Genomic DNA, 25,190 nt, shown 5'->3' with positions numbered 1-25,190 from the left:
GGCTTGGTCGGATTCCCTGACTGAAAATATTGATACCCTGGACAGGGACAATATATTATTGACTATAGAGCATTTAAAGGATGCATTTCTATATATGCGAGATGCACAGAGGGATATTTGCACTCTGGCATCAAGAGTAAGTGCGATGTCCATTTCTGCCAGAAGAGGGTTATGGACGCGACAGTGGTCAGGTGATGCGGATTCCAAACGGCATATGGAAGTATTGCCGTATAAAGGGGAGGAGTTATTTGGGGTCGGTCTATCGGACCTGGTGGCCACGGCAACGGCTGGGAAATCCACCTTTTTACCCCAGGTCACCTCTCAGCAGAAAAAGATACCGTCTTTTCAGGCTCAGTCCTTTCGTCCCCATAAGGGCAAGCGGGCAAAAGGCCACTCATATCTGCCCCGGGGCAGAGGAAGGGGAAAAAGACTGCAGCAGACAGCCTCTTCCCACGAACAGAAGCCCTCCCCCGCTTCTGCCAAGTCCTCAGCATGACGCTGGGGCCTTACAAGCGGACTCAGGCACGGTGGGGGCCCGTCTCAAGAATTTCAGCGCGCAGTGGGCTCACTCGCAAGTGGACCCCTGGATCCTGCAGGTAGTATCTCAGGGGTACAAATTGGAATTCGAGACGTCTCCCCCTCGCCGGTTCCTGAAGTCTGCTTTACCAACGTCTCCCCCCGAGTGGTACCGAAGCCGGACGGCTCGGTGAGACCCATTTTAAATCTGAAATCCTTGAACACTTACATAAAAAGGTTCAAGTTCAAGATGGAGTCACTCAGAGCAGTGATAGCGAACCTGGAAGAAGGGGACTATATGGCGTCTCTGGACATCAAGGATGCTTACCTCCATGTCCCAATTTGCCCTTCTCACCAAGGGTACCTCAGGTTTGTGGTACAGAACTGTCACTATCAGTTTCAGACGCTGCCGTTTGGATTGTCCACGGCACCCCGGGTCTTTACCAAGGTAATGGCCGAAATGATGATTCTTCTTCGAAGAAAAGGCGTCTTAATTATCCCTTACTTGGACGATCTCCTGATAAGGGCAAGGTCCAGAGAACAGTTAGAGGTCGGAGTAGCACTATCTCAAGTAGTACTACGACAGCACGGATGGATTCTAAATATTCCAAAATCGCAGCTGATTCCAACGACACGTCTGCTGTTCCTAGGGATGATTCTGGACACAGTACAGAAAAAGGTGTTTCTCCCGGAGGAGAAAGCCAGGGAGTTATCCGACCTAGTCAGGAACCTCCTAAGACCAGGCCAAGTGTCAGTGCATCAATGCACAAGGGTCCTGGGAAAGATGGTGGCTTCTTACGAAGCGATTCCATTCGGCAGATTCCACGCAAGAACTTTTCAGTGGGATCTGCTGGACAAATGGTCCGGATCGCATCTTCAAATGCATCAGCGGATAACCCTGTCTCCAAGAACAAGGGTGTCTCTCCTGTGGTGGTTACAGAGTGCTCATCTCCTAGAGGGCCGCAGATTCGGCATTCAGGATTGGGTCCTGGTGACCACGGATGCCAGCCTGAGAGGCTGGGGAGCAGTCACACAGGGAAAAAATTTCCAGGGCTTGTGGTCAAGCATGGAAACGTCACTTCACATAAATATCCTGGAACTAAGGGCCATTTACAATGCCCTAAGTCAGGCAAGGCCTCTGCTTCAGGGTCAGCCGGTGTTGATCCAGTCGGACAACATCACGGCAGTCGCCCACGTAAACAGACAGGGCAGCACAAGAAGCAGGAGGGCAATGACGGAAGTTGCAAGGATTCTTCGCTGGGCGGAAAATCATGTGATAGCACTGTCAGCAGTGTTCATTCCGGGAGTGGACAACTGGGAAGCAGACTTAATCAGCAGACACGATCTTCACCCGGGGGAGTGGGGACTTCACCCAGAAGTCTTCCACATGATTGTGAACCGTTGGGAAAAACCAAAGGTGGACATGATGGCGTCCCGCCTCAACAAAAAACTGGACAGATATTGCGCCAGGTCAAGGGACCCTCAGGCAATAGCTGTGGACGCTCTGGTAACACCGTGGGTGTACCAGTCAGTATATGTGTTCCCTCCTCTGCCTCTCATACCCAAGGTACTGAGAAACATAAGAAGGAGAGGTGTAAAGACTATACTCGTGGCTCCGGATTGGCAAAGAAGGACTTCGTACCCGGAAATTCAAGAGATGCTCACGGAAGACCCGTGGCCTCTACCTCTAAGAAAGGACCTGCTCCAGCAGGGACCATGTCTGTTCCAAGACTTACCGCGGCTGCGTTTGACGGCATGGCGGTTGAACGCCGGATCCTGAAGGAAAAAGGCATTCCGGATGAAGTTATCCCTACCCTGATCAAAGCCAGGAAGGATGTAACTGTGCAACATTATCACCGTATTTGGCGTAAATATGTTGCGTGGTGTGAGGCCAGGAAGGCCCCTACAGAGGAATTTCAACTGGGTCGATTCCTGCATTTCCTGCGAACAGGACTGTCTATGGGCCTCAAATTAGGGTCCATTAAGGTTCAAATTTCGGCCCTGTGAATATTCTTCCAAAAAGAACTAGCTTCAGTTCCTGAAGTTCAGACGTTTGTCAAGGGGGTACTGCATATACAGCCTCCTTTTGTGCCTCCAGTGGCACCTTGGGATCTCAATGTAGTTTTGGGATTCCTAAAATCACAGTGGTTTGAACCACTCACCACTGTGGACTTAAAATATCTTACATGGAAAGTGGTAATGCTGTTAGCACTGGCTTCAGCCAGGCGTGTATCAGAATTGGCGGCTTTATCCTATAAAAGCCCTTACCTAATTTTTCATACGGACAGGGCAGAATTGAGGACTCGTCCTCAATTTCTCCCTAAGGTGGTTTCAGCATTTCACTTAAACCAGCCTATTGTGGTGCCTGCGGCTACTAGGGACTTGGAGGATTCCAAGTTGCTGGACGTAGTCAGGGCCCTGAAAATATATGTTTCCAGGACGGCTGGAGTCAGAAAATCTGACTCGCTGTTTATCCTGTATGCACCCAACAAGCTGGGTGCCCCTGCTTCTAAGCAGACGATTGCTCGTTGGATTTGTAGTACAATTCAGCTTGCACATTCTGTGGCAGGCCTGCCACAGCCAAAATCTGTAAAAGCCCATTCCACACGGAAAGTGGGCTCATCTTGGGCGGCTGCCCGAGGGGTCTCGGCTTTACAACTTTGCCGAGCAGCTACTTGGTCAGGGGCAAATACGTTTGCAAAATTCTACAAATTTGATACCCTGGCTGAGGAGGACCTGGAGTTCTCTCATTCGGTGCTGCAGAGTCATCCGCACTCTCCCGCCCGTTTGGGAGCTTTGGTATAATCCCCATGGTCCTTTCGGAGTCCCCAGCATCCACTAGGACGTTAGAGAAAATAAGAATTTACTTACCTATAATTCTATTTCTCATAGTCCGTAGTGGATGCTGGGCGCCCATCCCAAGTGCGGATTGTCTGCAATACTTGTACATAGTTATTGTTACAAAAATCGGGTTATTATTGTTGTGAGCCATCTTTTCAGAGGCTCCTCTGTTATCATGCTGTTAACTGGGTTCAAATCACAAGTTGTACGGTGTGATTGGTGTGGCTGGTATGAGTCTTACCCGGGATTCAAAATCCTTCCTTATTGTGTACGCTCGTCCGGGCACAGTATCCTAACTGAGGCTTGGAGGAGGGTCATAGGGGGAGGAGCCAGTGCACACCAGGTAGTCCTAAAGCTTTTACTTTTGTGCCCAGTCTCCTGCGGAGCCGCTATTCCCCATGGTCCTTTCGGAGTCCCCAGCATCCACTACGGACTATGAGAAAATAAGAATTTACTTACCGATAATTCTATTTCTCGGAGTCCGTAGTGGATGCTGGGGTTCCTGAAAGGACCATGGGGAATAGCGGCTCCGCAGGAGACAGGGCACAAAAGTAAAGCTTTTACAGGTCAGGTGGTGTGTACTGGCTCCTCCCCCTATGACCCTCCTCCAGACTCCAGTTAGGTACTGTGCCCGGACGAGCGTACACAATAAGGGAGGATTTTGAATCCCGGGTAAGACTCATACCAGCCACACCAATCACACCGTACAACTTGTGATCTAAACCCAGTTAACAGTATGATAACAGAGGAGCCTCTGAAAGATGGCTTCCTAAACAATAACCCGAATTAGTTAACAATAACTATGTACAAGTATTGCAGATAATCCGCACTTGGGATGGGCGCCCAGCATCCACTACGGACTCCGAGAAATAGAATTATCGGTAAGTAAATTCTTATTTTCTCTATCGTCCTAAGTGGATGCTGGGGTTCCTGAAAGGACCATGGGGATTATACCAAAGCTCCCAAACGGGCGGGAGAGTGCGGATGACTCTGCAGCACCGAATGAGAGAACTCCAGGTCCTCCTTTGCCAGGGTATCAAATTTGTAAAAATTTACAAACGTGTTCTCCCCTGACCACGTAGCTGCTCGGCAGAGTTGTAATGCCGAGACCCCTCGGGCAGCCGCCCAAGATGAGCCCACCTTCCTTGCGGAATGGGCCTTAACAGATTTAGGCTGTGGCAGGCCTGCCACAGAATGTACAAGTTGAATTTTGTTACAAAACCAACGAGCAATCGACTGCTTAGAAGCAGGTGCACCCAACTTGTTGGGTGCATACAGTATAAACAGCGAGTCAGATTTTCTGACTCCAGCCGTCCTTTAAATGTATATTTTTAAGGCTCTGACAACGTCCAACAACTTGGAGTCCTTCAAGTCGTCTGTAGCCGCAGGCACTACAATAGGCTGGTTCAGGTGAAACGCTGATACCACCTTAGGGAGAAAATGCGGACGCGTCCGCAGCTCTGCCCTATGTCGAATGGAAAATTATATAAGGGCTTTTATAAGACAAAGCCGCCAGTTCAGATACTCTCCCGGCCGAAGCCAGGGCCAGTAACATAGTCACTTTCCATGTGAGATATTTCAAATCCACATTCTTTAGTGGTTCAAACCAATTGGATTTGAGGAAATCTAAAACTACATTTAGATCCCACGGTGCCACCTTAGGCACCACAGGAGGCTGTATATGCAGTACTCCTTTGATAAAAATCTGGACCTCAGGGACTGAGGCCAATTCTTTGTGGAAGAATATTGATAGGGCCGAAATTTGAACCTTAATAGATCCCAATTTGAGACCCATAGACAATCCTGATTGCAGGAAATGTAGGAAAACGACCCAGTTGAAATTCCTCCATCGGAGCACTCCGCTGCTCGCACCACGCAACATATTTTCGCCAAATACGGCGATAATGCTTCGCGGTGACTTCCTTCCTTGCCTTTATCAAGGTAGGAATGACTTCTTCTGGAATGCCTTTTCCTTTTAGGATCTGGCATTCAACGCCATGCCGTCAAACGCAGCCGCGGTAAGTCTTGAAAAAGACAAGGACCCTGCTGAAGCAGGTCCCTTCTCAGAAGTAGAGGCCACGGATCGTCCGTGACCATCTCTTGAAGTTCCGGGTACCAAGTCCTTCTTGGCCAATCCGGAGCCACTAGTCTTACTCCTCTTTGCCGTATAATCCTCAATACCTTTGGTATGAGAGGCAGAGGAGGAAACACATATACCGACTGGTACACCCAAGGTGTTACCAGCGCGTCCACAGCTATTGCCTGCGGATCTCTTGACCTGGCGCAATACCTGTCCAGTGTTTTGTTGAGGCGAGACGCCATCATGTCCACCATTGGTTTTACCCAACGGTTTAATAGCATGTGAAAAACTTCTGGATGAAGTCCCCACTCTCCCGGGTGAAGGTCGTGTCTGCTGAGGAAGTCTGCTTCCCAGTTGTCCACGCCCGGGATGAATACTGCTGACAGTGCTATCACGTGATTCTCCGCCCAGCGAAGGATCCTGGCAGCTTCTGCCATTGCCCTCCTGCTTCTTGTGCCGCCCTGTCTGTTTACATGGGCGACTGCCGTGATGTTGTCCGACTGGATCAACACCGGTCTTCCTTGAAGCAGAGGTTCCGCCTGGCTTAGAGCATTGTAGATTGCTCTTAGTTCCAGAATGCTTATGTGAAGAGACTTTTTCAGGCTCGACCACACTCCCTGGAAATTTCTTCCCTGTGTGACTGCTCCCCAGCCTCTCAGGCTGGCATCCGTGGTCACCAGGATCCAATCCTGCATGCCGAATCTGCGGCCCTCCAATAGATGAGCCTCCTGCAACCACCACAGAAGGGATACCCTTGTCCTCGGCGACAGGGTTATCCGCAGGTGCATCTGAAGATGCGACCCTGACCATTTGTCCAACAGATCCCTTTGCATGGAATCTGCCGAAAGGGATTGCTTCGTAAGAAGCTACCATTTTTTCCCAGGACTCTTGTGCATTGATGTACAGACACCTTTCCTGGTTTTAGGAGGTTCCTGACCAGGTCAGATAACTCCTTGGCTTTTTCTTCGGGAAGAAAAACCTTTTTCTGAACTGTGTCCAGAATCATCCCCAGGAACAGCAGACGAGTTGTCGGCATTAATTGGGATTTTGGAATATTCAGAATCCATCCGTGCTGCTTTAGCACCTCTTGAGATAGTGCTAAACCCATCTCTAGCTGTTCTCTGGACCTTGCCCTTATTAGGAGATCGTCCAAGTATGGGATAATTAATACGCCTTTTCTTCGAAGAAGAAATATTATCTCGGCCATTACATTTGTAAAGACCCGAGGTGCCGTGGACAAACCAAACGGCAGCGTCTGAAACTGATAGTGACAGTTTTGTACAACGAACCTGAGGTACCCCTGGTGTGAGGGGTAATTGGAACGTGGAGATACGCATCCTTGATGTCCAAGGATACCATAAAGTCCCCTTCTTCCAGGTTCGCTATCACTGCTCTGAGTGACTCCATCTTGAACTTGAACTTCTTTATGTATAGGTTCAAGGACTTCAGATTTAGAATAGGCCTTACCGAGCCATCCGGCTTCGGTACCACAAATAGAGTGGAATAATACCCCTTCCCTTGTTGTAGAAGAGGTACCTTGACTATCACCTGCTGAGAATACAGCTTGTGAATGGCTTCCAAAACCGTCTCCCTTTCTGAGGGGGACGTTGGTAAAGCAGACTTCAGGAAACGGCGAGGTGGCTCTGTCTCTAATTTCAACCTGTACCCCTGAGATATTATCTGCAGGATCCAGGGATTTACCTGCGAGTGAGCCCACTGCGCGCTGTAATTTTTGAGACGACCGCCTACCGCCCCCGAGTCCGCTTGCGAAGCCCCAGCGTCATGCTGAGGCTTTTGTAGAAGCCGGGGAGGGCTTCTGTTCCTGGGAAGGAGCTGCCTGTTGCTGTCTCTTCCCTCGTCCTCTGACTCGTGGCAGATATGAATAGCCCTTTGCTCTCTTATTTTTAAAGGAACGAAAGGGCTGCGGTTGAAAGGTCGGTGCCTTTTTCTGTTGGGGAGTGACTTGAGGTAGAAAGGTGGATTTCCCGGCCGTAGCCGTGGCCACCAAATCCGATAGACCGACCTCAAATAACTCCTCTACGCATCGCCTGTCCACTGTCGTGTCCATAAAGCTCTTCTGGCCGAAATGGACATAGCACTTACCCGTGATGCCAGTGTGCAGATATCTCTCTGTGCATCACGCATATAAAGAAATGCATCCTTTATTTGTTCTAACGACAGTAAAATATTGTCCCTGTCCAGGGTATCAATATTTTCGATCAGGGACTCTGACCAAACTACCCCAGCACTGCACATCCAGGCAGTCGCAATAGCTGGTCGTAGTATAACACCTGCATGTGTGTATATACCTTTTTGGATATTTTCCATCCTCCTATCTGATGGATCTTTAAGTGCGTCCGTCTCAGGAGAGGGTAACGCCACTTGTTTTGATAAGCGTGTTAGCGCTTTGTCCACCCTAGGAGGTGTTTCCCAGCGCTCCCTAACCTCTGGCGGGAAAGGGTATAAAGCCAATAACTTCTTTGAAATTAGCAGTTTTTTATCGGGGCACCCCACGCTTCATCACACACGTCATTTAATTCTTCTGATTCGGTAAAAACTACTGGTAGTTTTTTCACACCCCACATAATACCCTGTTTAGTGGTACCTGTAGTATCAGCTAAATGTAACATCTCCTTTATTGCCAAAATCATATAACGTGTGGCCCTACTGGAAAATACGGTTGATTCGTCACCTTCACCACCGGAATCAGTGCCTGTGTCTGGGTCTGTGTCGACCGACTGAGGCAAGGGACGTTTTACAGCCCCTGACGGTGTTTGAGGCGCCTGGACAGACACTAATTGAGTGTCCGGCCGCCTCATGTCGGCAAACGACTGCTTAAGCGAGTTGACGCTATCCCGTAATTCCACAAATAAAGGCATCCATTCTGGTGTCGACCCCCTAGGAGGTGACATCCTCATATTTGGCAATTGCTCCGCCTCCACACCAATAACGTCCTCATACATGTCGACACACACGTACCGACACACAGCAGACACACAGGGAATGCTCTATACGAAGACAGGACCCACTAGCCCTTTGGGGAGACAGAGGGAGAGTCTGCCAGCACACACCAAAAAGCGCTATATATGACAGGGATAGCCTTATGATTAAGTGCTCCCTTATAGCTGCTTTTATATTAATATATTGCCATTTATTCTGCCCCCCCTCTCTGTTATACCCTGTTTCTGTAGTGCAGTGCAGGGGAGAGACCTGGGAGCCTTCCTGACCAGCGGAGCTGTGACAGAAAATGGCGCCGTGTGCTGAGGAGATAGGCCCCGCCCCTTTTTCGGCGGGCTCGTCTCCCGCTATTTAGTACATTTAGGCAGGGGTAAATATCTCCATATAGCCTCTGGGGCTATATGTGAGGTATTTTTAGCCTTTTTAAAGGTTTTCATTTGCCTCCCAGGGCGCCCCCCCCCAGCGCCCTGCACCCTCAGTGACTGCCGTGTGAAGTGTGCTGAGAGGAAAATGGCGCACAGCTGCAGTGCTGTGCGCTACCTTAAGAAGACTGCAGGAGTCTTCAGCCGCCGATTCTGGACCTCTTCTTGCTTCAGCATCTGTGAGGGGGCCGGCGGCGTGGCTCCGGTGACCATCCAGGCTGTACCTGTGATCGTCCCTCTGGAGCTTCATGTCCAGTAGCCAAGAAGCCAATCCATCCTGCACGCAGGTGAGTTCACTTCTTCTCCCCTCTGTCCCTCGTTGCAGTGATCCTGTTGCCAGCAGGAATCACTGTAAAATAAAAAACCTAAGCTAAACTCTCTAAGCAGCTCTTTATGAGAGCCACCTAGAATTGCACCCTTCTCGGCCGGGCACAAAAATCTAACTGGAGTCTGGAGGAGGGTCATAGGGGGAGGAGCCAGTACACACCACCTGACCTGTAAAAGCTTTACTTTTGTGCCCTGTCTCCTGCGGAGCCGCTATTCCCCATGGTCCTTTCAGGAACCCCAGCATCCACTTAGGACGATAGAGAAATAGAATTATCGGTAAGTAAATTCTTATTTTAATCCACGTACTTGGCAAAACAAAAAAACGGAAACCCGACCACGCACTGAAAGGGGCACCATGCTTACACATGGGACCCCTTTCCCCGACTGCCAGGACCCCCCCTGACTCCTGTCAAAGAGGCTCCCTTCTGCCAATCAGGGAGCGCCACGTCGAGGCACCCTCCTGATTGGCTGTGTGCTCCTGTAGTGTCTGTCAGGCAGCACACGGCAGAGATACAATGTAGCGCCTATGCGCTCCATTGTATCCAATGGTGGGAACTTTGCGGTCAGCGGTGAGGTTACTTTCGGTCAACCGCTGACAGGGGGGTCCTGGCAGTCGGGAAAAGGGGTCCCATGTGTAAGCATGGGGCCCCTTTCAGTGCGTGGTCGGGTTTCCGTTTTTTTGTTTTGCCAAGTACGTGGATTATACAAAGAATACAAGATACCCTAGATTATGCGAGTATAATTTTTTCAACAGGTACCCCTAGGATTCTACATGGACAAGAGGACCGAGCCTCGTGGGAACATAGGTAAGTATGTATGTTTGGAGGTGTGCATGTATGTATTAAACTTATACTATCACGGTGTGTGTGTCTTGTGGGGTATTTTTTTTAGTAGTAGTACTACAGGTACCAGCGGGCCCGGTTTTCCTCCGCATGCTGGTACTTGTGGTTCTCCAAGTACCAGCTTGCGGGGGAGGCTTGCTGGGACTTGTAGGACTGCTACTAAAAACAATATTCACAATTTTTTCTAAAGGCTATCAGCCCCCCATCCGCCGCCCTTGGAAGGGGGGGACAGCCTCGGGCTTCACCCCTGGCCCTTGGGTGGCTGGAGGGGTGGACCCATTGATTTAAGGGGTTCCTACTCCTCCAGGGTACCCTGGCCAGGGGTGACTAGTTGGGTATGTAATGCCAGGGCCGCCGGGACCAGTATAAAAGTGTCCCCCGGCTGTGGCATTATGTACCTGGCTAGTGGAGCCCAGTGCTGGTTTCAAAAATATGGGGGACACCTACGCTTTTTGTCCCCCGTATTTTTGGAACCAGGACCAGGCGCAGAGCCCGGTGCTAGTTTATGAAATATGAAATATGGGGGAACCCCTGTCATTTTTCCCCCCATATTTTGTCAACCAGGACCGGCTGAAAGAGCCAGAGGCTGGTTTTGCTTAGGAGGGGGGACCCCACGCATTTTTTTTCCTCAACTTTCACACTATTTTAAATTTTTTTAAAGATGCACAATGAAACCCTGCACGGATCTCACAGATCCGGCCGAGTTTCATTGTTGTAATGTTGGCAGTGTTTTACTATTCACTCCCGTAAAACACTGCCAAAAATTACGAATGACAGACATCGGAAAACACGAAAATGAAAAATACGGCAGCTTAGTAAATGAGGCGTAATAAATTCAAAAAGTTGCAAATTTACACATTCGATGTCATTCGTGATGAATCTCACTCCAAATCGGTACAAATACGAATTTAATAAGTATACCCCACGGTGCGATTTGTTCTTACGATCTTGACTATGTACTCAAAAATGTAAGAAAAGTTAGCACAAATCGCATCATGTGTATGCACTTGCAATGCCGATGCGCAGTCCCTCGGGATCGGCAACGCAAGGAAATATAGTGTGTGCAGGCAGGGTTGATACTGACTAGATCGGAGGTTCATGCCTCCGGGCAGTTCCTAGTCAATATCGGCCCTTAGCCAGAATCACACTGTGTGTATGCACCTTAAGAACGTAGTACAGAGCAGTGTTTCTCAAAACAAGTTATTAGGGATGGTTGACTGAACGTTTGCTTGGTCTTTTCACAAAAAAGAAACAAAAAAGAAAAACATTCCACAAGTAAATTTGTCCTATGTTTCATATAGGCTATGTAAAACATGTACTTTTAGCAGACCCAAATGACCACATATGAAATACACTACTACAGGATTTAAAAGGCTGCTGTAGTAAGCAACTGCTGCATGACAAAACCAATTACTTCCCAACTCTACAAAGTACTACATATCTCCAGTCATACTGTACAAAAAAACACTTTCTGAAGGGGAACAGATGAAAAAATAAATACATAATTTAACCAAAAATAATAAGATTTTACTCACCGGTAAATCTATTTCTCGTAGTCCGTAGTGGATGCTGGGGACTCCGTAAGGACCATGGGGAATAGACGGGCTCCGCAGGAGACTGGGCACTCTAAGAAAAAATTAGTACTACTGGTGTGCACTGGCTCCTCCCTCTATGCCCCTCCTCCAGACCTCAGTTAAGGAAACTGTGCCCGGAAGAGCGGACATTACAAGGAAAGGATTTTGGAATCCAGGGTAAGACTCATACCAGCCACACCGTATAACTTGTGATAACATACCCAGTTAACAGTATGAACAACAACAGAGCATCAAACAATGGATGCCAACATTACATAACCCTTTAATAAGCAATAACTATATACACGTATTGCATAAAAAGTCCGCACTTGGGACGGGCGCCCAGCATCCACTACGGACTACGAGAAATAGATTTACCGGTGAGTAAAATCTTATTTTCTCTAACGTCCTAGTGGATGCTGGGGACTCCGTAAGGACCATGGGGATTATACTCCCAAACGGGCGGGAGAGTGCAGATGACTCTGCAGCACCGAATGGGCAAACACAAGGTCCTCCTCAGCCAGTGTATCAAACTTGTAGAATTTTGCAAAAGTGTTTGAACCCGACCAAGTAGCTGCACGGCAAAGCTGTAATGCCGAGACCCCTCGGGCAGCCGCCCAAGAAGAGCCCACCTTCCTTGTGGAATGGGCTTTTACTGATTTTGGATGCGGCAATCCAGCCGCAGAATGAGCCTGCTGAATCGTGTTACAGATCCAGCGAGCAATAGTTTGCTTTGAAGCAGAAGCACCCAGCTTGTTGGATGCATACAGGATAAACACCGAGTCAGTTTTCCTGACTCCAGCCGTTCTGGCTACATAAATATTCAAAGCCCTGACTACATCAAGTAACTTGGAATCCTCCAAGTCACGAGTAGCCGCAGGCACCACAATAGGTTGGTTCAAATGAAAAGATGACACCACCTTCGGCAGAAATTGCGGACGAGTCCATAATTCTGCCCTGTCCATATGGAAAACCAGATAGGGGCTTTTACATGACAAAGCCGCCAATTCTGACACACGCCTAGCCGAAGCTAAGGCCAAAAGCATGACCACTTTCCACGTGAGATACTTTAGCTCCACGGTCTTAAGTGGCTCAAACCAGTGAGATTTCTGGAAACTCAACACCACGTTAAGATCCCAAGGTGCCACTGGTGGCACAAAAGGGGGCTGAATATGCAGCACTCCCTTAACAAACGTCTGAACCTCAGGAAGCGAAGCCAGTTCCTTTTGAAAGAAAATGGATAGGGCCGAAATCTGGACCTTTATGGACCCTAATTTTAAGCCCATTGTCACTCCTGACCGTAGGAAGTGCAGGAACCGGCCTAGCTGGAATTCCTCTGTAGGGGCCTTCCTGGCCTCACACCAAGCAACATATTTCCGCCATATGCGGTGATAATGTTTTGCTGTCACGTCCTTCCTAGCCTTTATTAGCGTAGGAATAACTTCATCCGGAATGCCTTTTTCCGCTAGGATCCGGCGTTCAACCGCCATGCCGTCAAACGCAGCCGCGGTAAGTCTTGGAACAGACAGGGCCCCTGTTGCAACAGATCCTGTCTGAGAGGCAGAGGCCATGGGTCCTCTGTGAGCATTTCTTGCAGTTCCGGGTACGAAGTCCTTCTTGGCCAATCTGGAACAATGAGTATTGTTCTCACTCCTCTTTTTCTTACAATTCTCAGCACCTTGGGAATGAGAGGAAGAGGAGGAAACACATAGACCGACTGGAACACCCACGGTGTTACTAGTGCGTCCACAGCTATCGCCTGAGGGTCTCTTGACCTGGCGCAATACCTTTGTAGCTTTTTGTTGAGGCGGGATGCCATCATGTCCACCTGTGGCAGTTCCCATTGATTTGTAATCTGTGTGAAGACTTCTTGATGAAGTCCCCACTCTCCCGGGTGGAGGTCGTGTCTGCTGAGGAAGTCTGCTTCCCAGTTGTCCACTCCCGGAATGAACACTGCTGACAGTGCTTGCACGCGATTCTCCGCCCAACGAAGAATTCTGGTGGCTTCCGCCATCGCCACCCTGCTTCTTGTGCCGCCCTGGCGGTTTACATGAGCCACTGCGGTGACGTTGTCTGACTGAATCAGCACCGGTTGGTTGCGAAGCAGAGGCTCCGCTTGACTCAGGGCGTTGTATACGGCCCTTAGTTCCAGGATATTGATGTGCAGACAAGCCTCCTGACTTGACCACAGCCCATGGAAGTTTTTTCCCTGAGTGACTGCCCCCCATCCTCGGAGGCTTGCATCCGTGGTCACCAGGACCCAGTCCAGTATGCCGAACCTGCGGCCCTCTAGAAGGTGAGCACTCTGCAGCCACCACAGAAGAGACACCCTGGCCCTGGGGGATAGGGTGATCAGCCGATGCATCTGAAAATGCGATCCGGACCACTTGTCCAACAGATCCCACTAAAAGGTCCTCACATGGAACCTGCCGAAGGGAATGGCTTCGTATGACGCCACCATCTTTCCCAGGACTCACGTGCAGTGATGCACTGACACCTGTTTTGGTTTTAAGAGGTCTCTGACCAGAGTCACGAGCCTTCTCCGCTGGGAGAAACACCTTCTTCTGGTCCGTGTCCAGAATCATGCCCAGGAAGGGCAGACGCGTCGTAGGAATCAGCTGCGACTTTGGAATATTCAGAATCCAGCTGTGCTGTTGCAACACTTCCTGAGAGTGTGCTACGCTGATCAGCAACTGCTCTCTGGACCTCGCCTTTATGAGGAGATCGTTCAAGTATGGGATAATTGTGACTCCTTGCTTTCGAAGGAGCACCATCATTTCCGCCATTACCTTGGTAAATATTCTCGGTGCCGTGGACAGACCAAACGGCAACGTCTGGAATTGGTAATGACAGTCCTGTACCCCAAATCTGAGGTACTCCTGATGAGGTGGATAAATGGGGACATGCAGGTAAGCATCCTTTATGTCCAGAGACACCATAAAATCCCCCTCTTCCAGGCTTGCAATGACCGCTCTGAGCGATTCCATCTTGAACTTGAACCTTTTCAGGTAAATGTTCAGGGACTTTAAATTCAATATGGGTCTGACCGAACCGTCCGGTTTCGGTACCACAAACATTGTAGAATAGTAACCCCTTCCCTGTTGAAGGAGGGGAACCTTTACCACCACCTGCTGGAGATATAATTTGTGAATTGCCGCTAACACTACCTCCCTTTCTATGGGGGAAGCTGGCAGGGCCGATTTGAGGTAACAGTGAGGGGGCATCACTTCGAATTTTAGCTTGTATCCCTGAGACACAATCTGTATAGCCCAGGGATCCACCTGTGAGCGAACCCCCTGGTGGCTGAAATTTCAGAGACGCGCCCCCACCGCTCCCGGCTCCACCTGTGGAGCCCCAGCGTCATGCGGTGGATTTAGTGGAAGCCGGGGAGGACTTCTGTTCCTGGGAACTAGCTGTATTGTGCAGCTTCTTTCCTCTACCCCTGCCTCTGGCAAGAAAGGATGCACCTCTGACTTTCTTGCCTTTTTGTGATCGAAAGGACTGCATTTGGTAATACGGTGCTTTCTTAGGCTGTGAGGGAATATATGGCAAAAAAATTTGACTTCCCAGCCGTAGCTGTGGAAACTAGGTCCGAGAGACCGTCCCCAAACAATTCCTCACCCTTATAAGGTAAAACCTCCATGTGCTTTTTAGAGTCGGCATCACCTGTCCATTACAGAGTCCACAGGACCCTTCTGGCAGAAATCGACATTGCATTTATTCTAGAGCCCAGTAGGCAAATGTCCCTCTGGGCATCCCTCATATATAGGACAGCATCTTTTATATGCCCCATGGTCAGTAAAATAGTATCCTTGTCCAAGGTATCCAGTTCCTCAGACAGAGTATCTGTCCATGCTGCTACAGCACTACACATCCAGGCCGACGCAATTGCCGGCCTCAGTAGAGTACCTGAATGTGTATAAACAGACTTCAGGATACCTTCCTGCTTCCTATCCGCAGGATCCTTTAGGGAGGTCGTATCCTGTGACGGCAGGGCCACCTTCTTAGATAAGCGTGTCAAAGCTTTGTCTACCCTAGGGGAGGATTCCCAGCGCATCCTGTCCGTTGGCGGGAAAGGGTACGCCATAAGTAACTTTTTGGAAATCAGCACTTTCCTATCAGGAGAATCCCACGCTTTTTCACATAACTCATTTAACTCATGTGAAGGGGGAAAAGTCACCTCTTGCTTTTTCTCCCCAAACATATAAACCCTCTTGTCAGGGACAGGGTTTTCCTCTGATATATGCAATACATCCTTCATTGCCATAATCATGTAGTGTATGGCTTTAGCCATTTTAGGCTGCAATTTTGCATCGTCGCCATCGACACTGGAGTCAGATCCGTGTCGATATCTGTGTCAACAATTTGGGATAGTGGGCGCTTCTGAGACCCTGACGGCCTCTGCGCTGTAGGATCAGGCATGGGTTGAGACCCCGACTGTCCCAAGGCTTCAGCTTTATCCAACCTTTTATGCAAGGAGGTTACATTATCATTAAACACCTTCCACATATCCATCCAGTCAGGTGTCGGCGGAGACACCTCATTCATCTGCACCTGCTCTGCCTCCACATAGCCTTCCTCGTCAAACATGTCGACACAATCGCACCGACACACCACACACACAGGGGATGCTCTATTTGAGGACAGGACCCCCACAAGGCCTTTTGGAGAGACAGAGAGAGAGTATGCCAGCACACACCCCAGCGCTATATAACCCAGGAATTACACAGTAACTTAGTGTTTACCCAGTAGCTGCTGTATTTGTGATTATTGCGCTAAATTTATGTGCCCCCCCCTCTCTTTATACCCTCTTTCTACCGTGAGTCTGCAGGGGAGAGCCTGGGGAGCTTCCTCTCAGCGGAGCTGTGGAGAGAAAATGGCGCTGGTGAGTGCTGAGGAAGAAGCCCCGCCCCCTCAGCGGCGGGCTTCTGTCCCGCGATTTTGTGTAAAAATAATGGCGGGGGCTCATGCATATATACAGTGCCCAGCTGTATATATGCCCTATTTTGCCAGGAGGTATTCAATTGCTGCCCAGGGCGCCCCCCCTGCGCCCTGCACCCTACAGTGACCGGAGTGTGTGGGTTAGTGTGGGAGCAATGGCGCACAGCTGCAGTGCTGTGCGCTACCTCATATGAAGACAGGAGTCTTCTGCCGCCGATTTTGACGTCTTCTTGCTTCACCCGCCGGCTTCTGTCTTCTGGCTCTGCGAGGGGGACGGCGGCGCGGCTCCGGGAACGGACGACCAAGGTTTAGTTCCTGTGTTCGATCCCTCTGGAGCTAATGGTGTCCAGTAGCCTAAGAAGCGCAACCTAGCCGCAGTTAGTAGGTTTGCTTCTCTCCCCTCAGTCCCACGTAGCAGAGAGTCTGTTGCCAGCAGAAGCTCTCTGAAAATAAAAAACCTAACTAAAATACTTTCTTATTAGCAAGCTCAGGAGAGCTCACTAAAATGCACCCAGCTCCGTCCGGGCACAGATTCTAACTGAGGTCTGGAGGAGGGGCATAGAGGGAGGAGCCAGTGCACACCAGTAGTCCTAATTCTTTCTTAGAGTGCCCAGTCTCCTGCGGAGCCCGTCTATTTCCCATGGTCCTTACGGAGTCCCCAGCATCCACTAGGACGTTAGAGAAATTAAGTTACTACACCTGTTGGTTGGGGTTGGGTAAGTGTGACCACCGGTGGCAAGTGCACGAAGTCCCTTGCGGACTCAGTGGCTCGCCACAGGTTCTAGTCCCACTCTATGAGTGTCGTGGACACCCATAAGTGGGAATAGTCTCTGGTGGTCGGCATGCCAACCAGTGGGATTTTCAGATGCCGGGATCCTGACGTCGGCATTGTGACCAGCGGTCTCCTGACCGTTTGTCACATAAACGTATCCTGTTGGTTGTTTACTTTTTCAACTGCTAAATACTTTGTTAGCAATTAAAGTGCAAAACACAAAGACAGTCCCCACAGCACATCACCACTTGCACATACTCAAAGCATCACCACTCACCATCTCATCTGCCAAAATCCCACTGACATTATGTTTGTGCAACAGAGCTAACCAATTTAAGCCAATCTTCTGGTAAGGTTTGAGCACCAGGCTGTAAAATAGAAAGTATTAAAAGCAATATTGTCAAAAACTATAAACCATTTGAAAAGGGGATTTTACATCTTCCTAGCAAAACAGAAATAGTCTGGAAATATTTGTATTTTAAATTGGACAGTGTTTTAGACAGACCTTGGGCCTTCTAACGGGTTAGTGGACTAGAGTCTTGGGTGTTCTGGGCTTAAGGGCCCTACACATTGCGCGATCCGCCACCGAGCTGCCTGACGGCGGATACGGCCGACGGGGGAGAAGGGGGCGGCAGTGATGGGGGAATGAAGTTTCTTCACTCCCCCCGTCACCCAGCTCCATAGAAGTGCAGGCAAATATGGACGAGATCGTCCATATTGGCCTGCATGCACAAGCGACGGGGCACCAGCGATGAACGAGCGCGGGCCGCGCATCGTTCATCGTTGGTGCCTCCACACTGAAAGATATGAACGGTATCTCGTTCATTAATGAACGAGATCGTTCATATCTTTCACTAATATTGCGCAGTGTGTAGGGCCCATCTCTTTGCAACATAAGCAAAATCTTAATAGAGCAATATATTTATTGCATTCAGGTATGATAAAGTAAGGGCAAAGTACATTCAGACAATGTCCTAATAGCATACACCAGTGGTTCCCAACTTTTTTGAGTCACAGTGCCCTAAAGCATTAGAATTTTTTTCACAGCCCAGAAGTTTATTAAAAAATTTTGAAAGATATATTAAATTAAGCAAACTGTGTTTATATGTTTTAAGTTCAGTTGTGTGGTAAGGGACTCGAGGGGCAGATGTATTAAACCTGGAGAAGTGATATAGCAGTGATAAGTGGAAGGTGATAACGCACCAGCCAATCAGCTCCTGTCAATTTACATATTGGAGCCGACTGGCTGGTGGGTTATCACTTTGCACTTATCACCGCTTTATCACTTCTCAAGGCATAATACATCTGCCCAATATTTGCTTGTTTGTCCAGATGGCTTTGCCTATTACATTGACCATAAATAACTTGAATTGGTGCTGGACCACCAATCCAAAGCCACCCTACAAGTGCCCCAAGGAACCTCAGGGTGCCTAGGCACACCATTTGAGAACCACTGGCATACTCACATATATACACTTCACTTACAGTTTTCAATGAAAAGCTAAGAAAGTATTAGTAAATCACAATGAATGGCCATACCTCTGGGCCAGGATAGAAGGCTGATCCACATTCCACCCACTCTCTCCATCATCAGTGATATGGGTCACCTCCTTTGTCAAGTTCTTTGAAATCTGTTCACATTTGTTCATAAGTCTCAAGACTACATCTCTTTCTTTGATCAATATTTTACAGTCCCAAATCAGATCTATTGATAGACTATTCATGTTGCTTACTTTAGTAAACTGCAGAGAAACAAAAACAAGTCCGTTTAATACTTTACTCCTTATCTGCTTTACACAAAATGGGGTGCACTTGTAAATGGTTCAACAGGGAATCAACAAGAGATGTTGGTAAACCAGGAACAAATCTGAATATGGTATCACCTTTCTATAGCACAGGGATAACGTCAAGTTTATTGGAGAAAACCTGTATATGCATACTTTTGTTTGCATCATCATCATCACAAATCCATTTATTTTAATTCACAGTGTATGGTGTGTTGTGGTCTGTATTGACACACAAAAGGGAATTGTGAGCTCCAGTAAAAATGGACAAAAACTGTTATAGGCATCATCACATACTGTCAGGTAAAAGTATCCAAAAGGAATTGTAATTACATAATATATTAAACTAGGTTATGTGGTATAAAAAAAAAATGGGAAAAAAACTTACTGGATTATAAAACATTAACGCTTTCTTCCAACCTATTGTCCCTTTTGCCCTAAATACATAAACTCATGACCAGCAGCTATTGCAGGTAGAATATGTACTAGATGTACGTTATGATTAGAGCAAAAAAAAAATTTTTCTTTAAAATAACTGCTTTCAACACATTACCTGCTGCAACAAATACATAAGAAGATTAATCTGCAACTAGCACTTTCTCCCAGGCTCTCTGCTATACCACATGTTAGATTGACAGGATACTTAAGGGCTTTTCTGTACATCTAAGCCCTACAGGTGGTGAATAGGTTTGATGTTCTTAGCTCTTTACATAGTTAGTGGAAGCTAGGATAAAAAGTTGGATTAGTCTTAGACAAAATTAAATGAAGCCAAGTACCACCATCATTTATCACATACTTCAAGTTAGGCACTTCTTTTCTTAACATTTTTGGAAACACGACCTAGATTATTTGCTATAGAAGAAACATCTTAATGTCAAAACACAATGACGGATCGAAATGGAATAGTGTTTTACAACTGCAAAATAAGTAGCAACAAATATTTTAAGTCTCTATAAAAAGAAAAAAAAGGTACAGTACATTATATTCATATATTCTTCAGTTGTCTCTGCAAAAGCCTACACCACCAATGAATTATAATAATGGATAAAGTTCGCCTTACTGCAAATGTCAAGGATAAAGTCAGTCCCTAAGTAGTTCTGTGACCATATAAAAGGCACGTGTCTGCAGAGAGCTGTTATACAGTACAGGTAATAACTCAAGGGAATGTCCAATATAGGTTGAGTATCCCTTATCCAAAACGCTTGGGACCAGAGGTATTTTGGATATCGTATTTTTCCGTATTTTGGAATAATTGCATACCATAATGAGATATCATGGTGATGGGACCTAAATCTAAGCACAGAATGCATTTATGTTTCATATACACCTTATACATACAGCCTGAAGGACATTTTAGCCAATATTTTTTATAACTTTGTGCATTAAACAAAGTGTGTCTACATTCACACAATTCATTTATGTTTCATATACACCTTATACACACAGCCTGAAGGTCATTTAATACAATATTTTTTAATAACTGTGTATTAAACAAAGTTTGTGTACATTGAGCCATCAAAAAACAAAGGTTTCACTATCTCAGTCTCACTCAAAAAAGTCCGTATTTCGGAATATTCCGTATTTCGGAATATTTGGATATGGGATACTCAACCTGTATTGTTAATTTACAGTAAAGGTGAATTATTTTAAGACTATATTCAATTGAAGTCGAAAGCTGCAGTCTGTCGAAAAGGCGGCAGTTTTCGACTTTTTTAAGGTCGGAAGGGGTTCCGACCTATTCAATCTAACACCAAATTATTCTACAAGTTGAGGAATTCAACTTGTTTAAAAGCACGTGGATCGGCGGAATAGCTGCCGATCCGCGTGCTTGTGTCGAAAACGGGGCCAAAAGGCCCCTTTTCGACCATCTCAATTTGACTTTAAAAAAAGTCGAAGTGAGATGCAGGAGTAGAGACGGGGAGAGATGCGGGAGCAGAGACGGGGAGAGCCGCGGGCAGACGGGGAGAGCAGCGCCAGAGGATGTGTCACAGCCGCCGCTCACAGCAGCGTCCACCCGGCTCCAGCAAGCGAGACGGGGGAGAGCAGCGCTACAGCAGCGGCTCAATTCAGCTTTTTTTTTTTAAGTCGAATTGAGATTGCATTGAATAGCCCAGGTCGGATCCATTCCGACAAATGAATGTCGGAATGGATCCGACTTCAATTGAATACACCCCTTATAATACAGATTTTCCGAATGACCACTTAAGTAATAACATCAGACCACCACATTATAGATATTTCCTGTTGATAAATATACATTAACATCACTTATGTATTATGAAAGACAATTTACTTCAGCATAAACATCAACAAACAGTAGTCCAAAGTTATTTCATGTGTTCATTAAACTAATAGGGTAATATTTAAAAAAGCTGCACTTTTTTTTTTTTTTTTTATATATGGCATGGGCAGCATGGCTAAGAGAGACCTTAGGAACGGTTTATTTTTGGCAAAGATTTTGCCATAGATTTCATGATGATAAAGGGATTTCAATTGGCCTAGCTAACTAATGTGGTGTCAAAGCTGAACTAAAGAAAAACATAGCAATTAGGAAAAGTGGGTGGAAGCTTCTGCTACATTTCTGCTAAGTGCAAAGCAAAACAGGGGATTAAGTATAGATAAATGGACTCCAAAATTGAACCTTTGTCTTGATGAGAACTCCATAGAGAATTTTATTAAAGGCATGGGTTACACATACATCTATCATATTGGGCAACTGAAGTTTGCGAGTTGAGTGGTGCAAAGAACACAGGCAATATGGAAGGCTGAATCATGAGAACCAACAAATCAAATCATATTTCAACATACTGTAACAGATCAATGCCTATGTGGGCCAACCTTACGTGCAGGCCTGGGTATTTGTTTCCAACAACACTGGTTTCCATTGGGTCTGTAATACTGTGGGATGCATTTTTCTGGCATGGTTTGGGTATAGCAATTTCCTTAAAAGTCAAGTTCATTGTTATTAGCACCCTAAAGTTCAGTGAGTGGTCATTGTCTCACCATGCTGTAGAATCTCTTTCCTGCAATGCTGGGTATCACGTGATAGCCCAAAAACTTGCAGTGCAAGACTCTGAGGTAATAATACATACACGGTATGTCTTGGACTTCTCAAGTTCCAGTCTTAAAAAAAAAAAATTATAAAAAAAAAAATAGTAATTTAAACCGGAGATATTTTGGAATGAAACAATTTCTACTGCAACATCACCAGTCGATGGTTTCACTGGGTATTACCAGCTGAGCATTGATGATTGCTCCCCATGCACAGTAGGAACATTTTGACAATCTGTTATGATTATAGCAATAACAGAGGTCGTCAATGAAGAAAATGCTTTATTTAATTAAGCTAATTACCACAAGGCTTCACCTTTTTTTTTTTTTTTTTAATATATATATATTTTTTACTCTAAAGTGTCAATGGAAGCCCCAGCCAGGCTTCAAGTCCACGCTGCATGCATTACCTGGCTGCGCAATTTTTCTGCCTCTTAACTCGTTCAGTCTTACAGCTGCCAAGAAAACATCATTCTGCTGCCAGCAAAGTTTCAATGGTAAAATGTGCAAAAAAAATAATTCCCATTGAGATTATGTACAGCAGAAGAAAACCTTTAAAAAGAAATTCAACAATTATTCATCCTTAAAGGCTAAAATAGCATCAAACATATTAGAATGTTACAAGTGAATTCAAAAACTCATGATATGTAACAAAAAAAAAAAAAAAGACAGGAAACAAAGCTGTTGGCTACTTCAAGGTAATCAGGACATTTATTTTATTTATTTTATCTCAAGGGTTATAATTTGGAGACTGCCTAAACTTGAAAATACATATTCATCCTACACAAACAGATGGTGAATAGTCACTCCAGTTTAACTTCAATCATTCCTCAGAAACCAAACCCTATTTAACTACTTTTCAAATGTGGTAATTTGGAAGATATTCTTTCTATATACAATTTTAGCAATACTGTGAATAAGTGGATCACTTTTAAGTTTCCCTTACAGGTATAAACAAGCATACAATGCAATTTTATGTCGTACTTATGCCACTTTACACTGTCAAAGATGAAGAGATGGATTGCCAGTGAAGAATTATAAAATGGTTACACTAAACATACATAACATTTTCTTGGGGTCAAGATTTTGTAGGGATGGGAAAATGTGTAAGCGATTCTTTGGCAGAGTGGAGGAACTTGGAAACAGTGCAGGAGAGGTGGGAAACATTAAAATGAGCAATATTGAAGGCAACAGACCTTTGTATCAAAACTGTTAAGAAAAACACAAGGAAAAGGAAGCCAGTGTGGTTTGCAAAATAAGTAGCAAATATTGTGAGAGCAAAAAAGATGGCTTTTAGGAAATATAAGCAGACACAAAATAATGAAGACAAAAAGATATATCTTGTTAGACAGAAGGAGACAAAGAAGGTAATCAGATGTGCAAAGGCACAAGCTGAGGAGAAAATGGCCCAGTCAGTGGGTAAAGGAGGCAAAACTTTTTTTAGGTATATAAGCGAAAGGAGAAAAACAAAAGGCGGAATTATAAAACTAAAGACGGACACTGGGAGTCTTGTTGAAGGAGACAATTTAATAGCAGATCATCTTAATGATTATTTTTGCTCAGTATTTACTACTGAAAGAGAGGGGAAGGGGCCACAGTTAAGTTGCAGGGATATTCAGGAAAATGAAACAAGTACATTTACAGAGGAGAAGGTCCTAACAGAACTCTCAAAGCTGAAAATGGACAAATCTATGGGGCCAGATGGGATACATCCAAGGATACTAAAAGAACTTAAAGAGGTGCTGGTAGCACCATTGACAGAATTATTCAACCAGTCATTAGCTACAGGAGTAATTCCAGGGGACTGGAAAAGAGCAAACGTAGTCCCACTGCACAAAAGTGGAAGCAAGGAAGAGGCAAACAACTACAGACCAATGAGTCTTACATCAGTAGTAGGGAAATTGATGGAAACACTCTTAAAAGAAAGAGTTGTAGATTATCTCAAATCCGGCAATTTTCTGGATCCCAAACAGCATGGATTCACTGGGGGGAGATCATGTCAAACAAATCTTATTGACTTTTTTGATTGTGTGACTAAAGTGATGGATAAAGGTGGAGCCATGGATATAGCTTATCTAGACTTTAGTAAGGCTTTTGACACAGTTCCACATCGCAGACTGCTAAATAAACTTGAAAGTTTGGGATTGGATATTAGGATTATTGAATGGATAAGATCTTGGTTGAAGGATAGAAAACAGAGTTGTGGTAAATGGAGTGCATTCACAGGAGGGAAATGTTACCAGTGGAGTACCCCAGGGATCTGTACTTGGACCAGTGCTTTTTAATATCTTTATTGGTGACATTGCAAATGGCATTAAAGGGAAAGTATGCCTTTTTGCAGATGACACAAAGGTATGCAACAGGGTAGACACACCAGGTGGGGTAAAACAAATGATTGAGGATCTAGGTAGACTAGAGGAATGGTCAAGAGTCTGGCAATTACAGTTTAATGCCAAAAAAATGCAAAATCATGCACTTTGGTCTCAAAAATCCTAAAGCTAAATACAGTATTAATGGCACTATACTGGAAACTACTGAGGAGGAAAGGGATCTAGGAGTCACTATTTCAGATGACTTAAAGGCAGGTAAGCAATGTAACAAGGCAATGAGGAAGGCTAGTCAGAGGCTTGGCTGCATTGGGAGAGGAATCAGCAGCAGAAAGGAACTAGTAATAATGCCACTGTATAGGTCATTGGTACGGCCTCATCTAGAATACTGTATTCAGTTCTGGAGGCCATATCTTCAAAAGGATATTAATACATTAGAAACTGTACAAAAGGAGGGCAACTAAAATGGTGCATGGCCTACATCACAAAACATACCCAGAAAGACCAAGAAATCTCAATATGTATAGTTTGGAGCAGAGAAGGGAAAGGGGGGACATGATAGAAACTTTCAAATATATCAAGGGTTTTAACAAAGTCCAGGAGGGAAACATTCTCCAAATGAAGAGAAGCAATAGGACACAAGGACATGCACTGAGACTGGAGAGGGGGAGGTTCAGGGGAAATTTGCAGAAAAATTATTTCACAGAAAGGGTAGTGGACAAGTGGAATAGCCTCCCATCAGACGTGGTAGAGGC

The 25,190-nt window shown here is 46.2% G+C and overlaps 1 protein-coding gene across 2 annotated transcripts in view; it reads right to left on the bottom strand.

The window, feature by feature from the left end:
* Positions 1 to 25,190, bottom strand: part of SMARCAD1 (SWI/SNF-related, matrix-associated actin-dependent regulator of chromatin, subfamily a, containing DEAD/H box 1) — a 337,899-nt gene that overhangs the window by 110,787 nt on the left and 201,922 nt on the right. For both annotated transcript variants that reach the window (XM_063917359.1, XM_063917366.1), the window contains exons 10-11: positions 18,813 to 19,015; positions 17,551 to 17,641 (exon numbers count right to left, since the gene is read on the bottom strand). In XM_063917359.1, coding sequence (XP_063773429.1) covers positions 17,551 to 17,641; positions 18,813 to 19,015 — 294 coding nt within the window. The remainder of the gene's footprint in view (positions 1 to 17,550; positions 17,642 to 18,812; positions 19,016 to 25,190) is intronic.

Source organism: Pseudophryne corroboree, chromosome 1 (assembly GCF_028390025.1).
Source record: "Pseudophryne corroboree isolate aPseCor3 chromosome 1, aPseCor3.hap2, whole genome shotgun sequence".
Lineage (NCBI taxonomy): Eukaryota > Metazoa > Chordata > Amphibia > Anura > Myobatrachidae > Pseudophryne > Pseudophryne corroboree.
The sequence above is the reverse complement of the archived record's forward strand: the minus strand, read 5'-3'. Positions and strand labels throughout refer to the sequence as shown.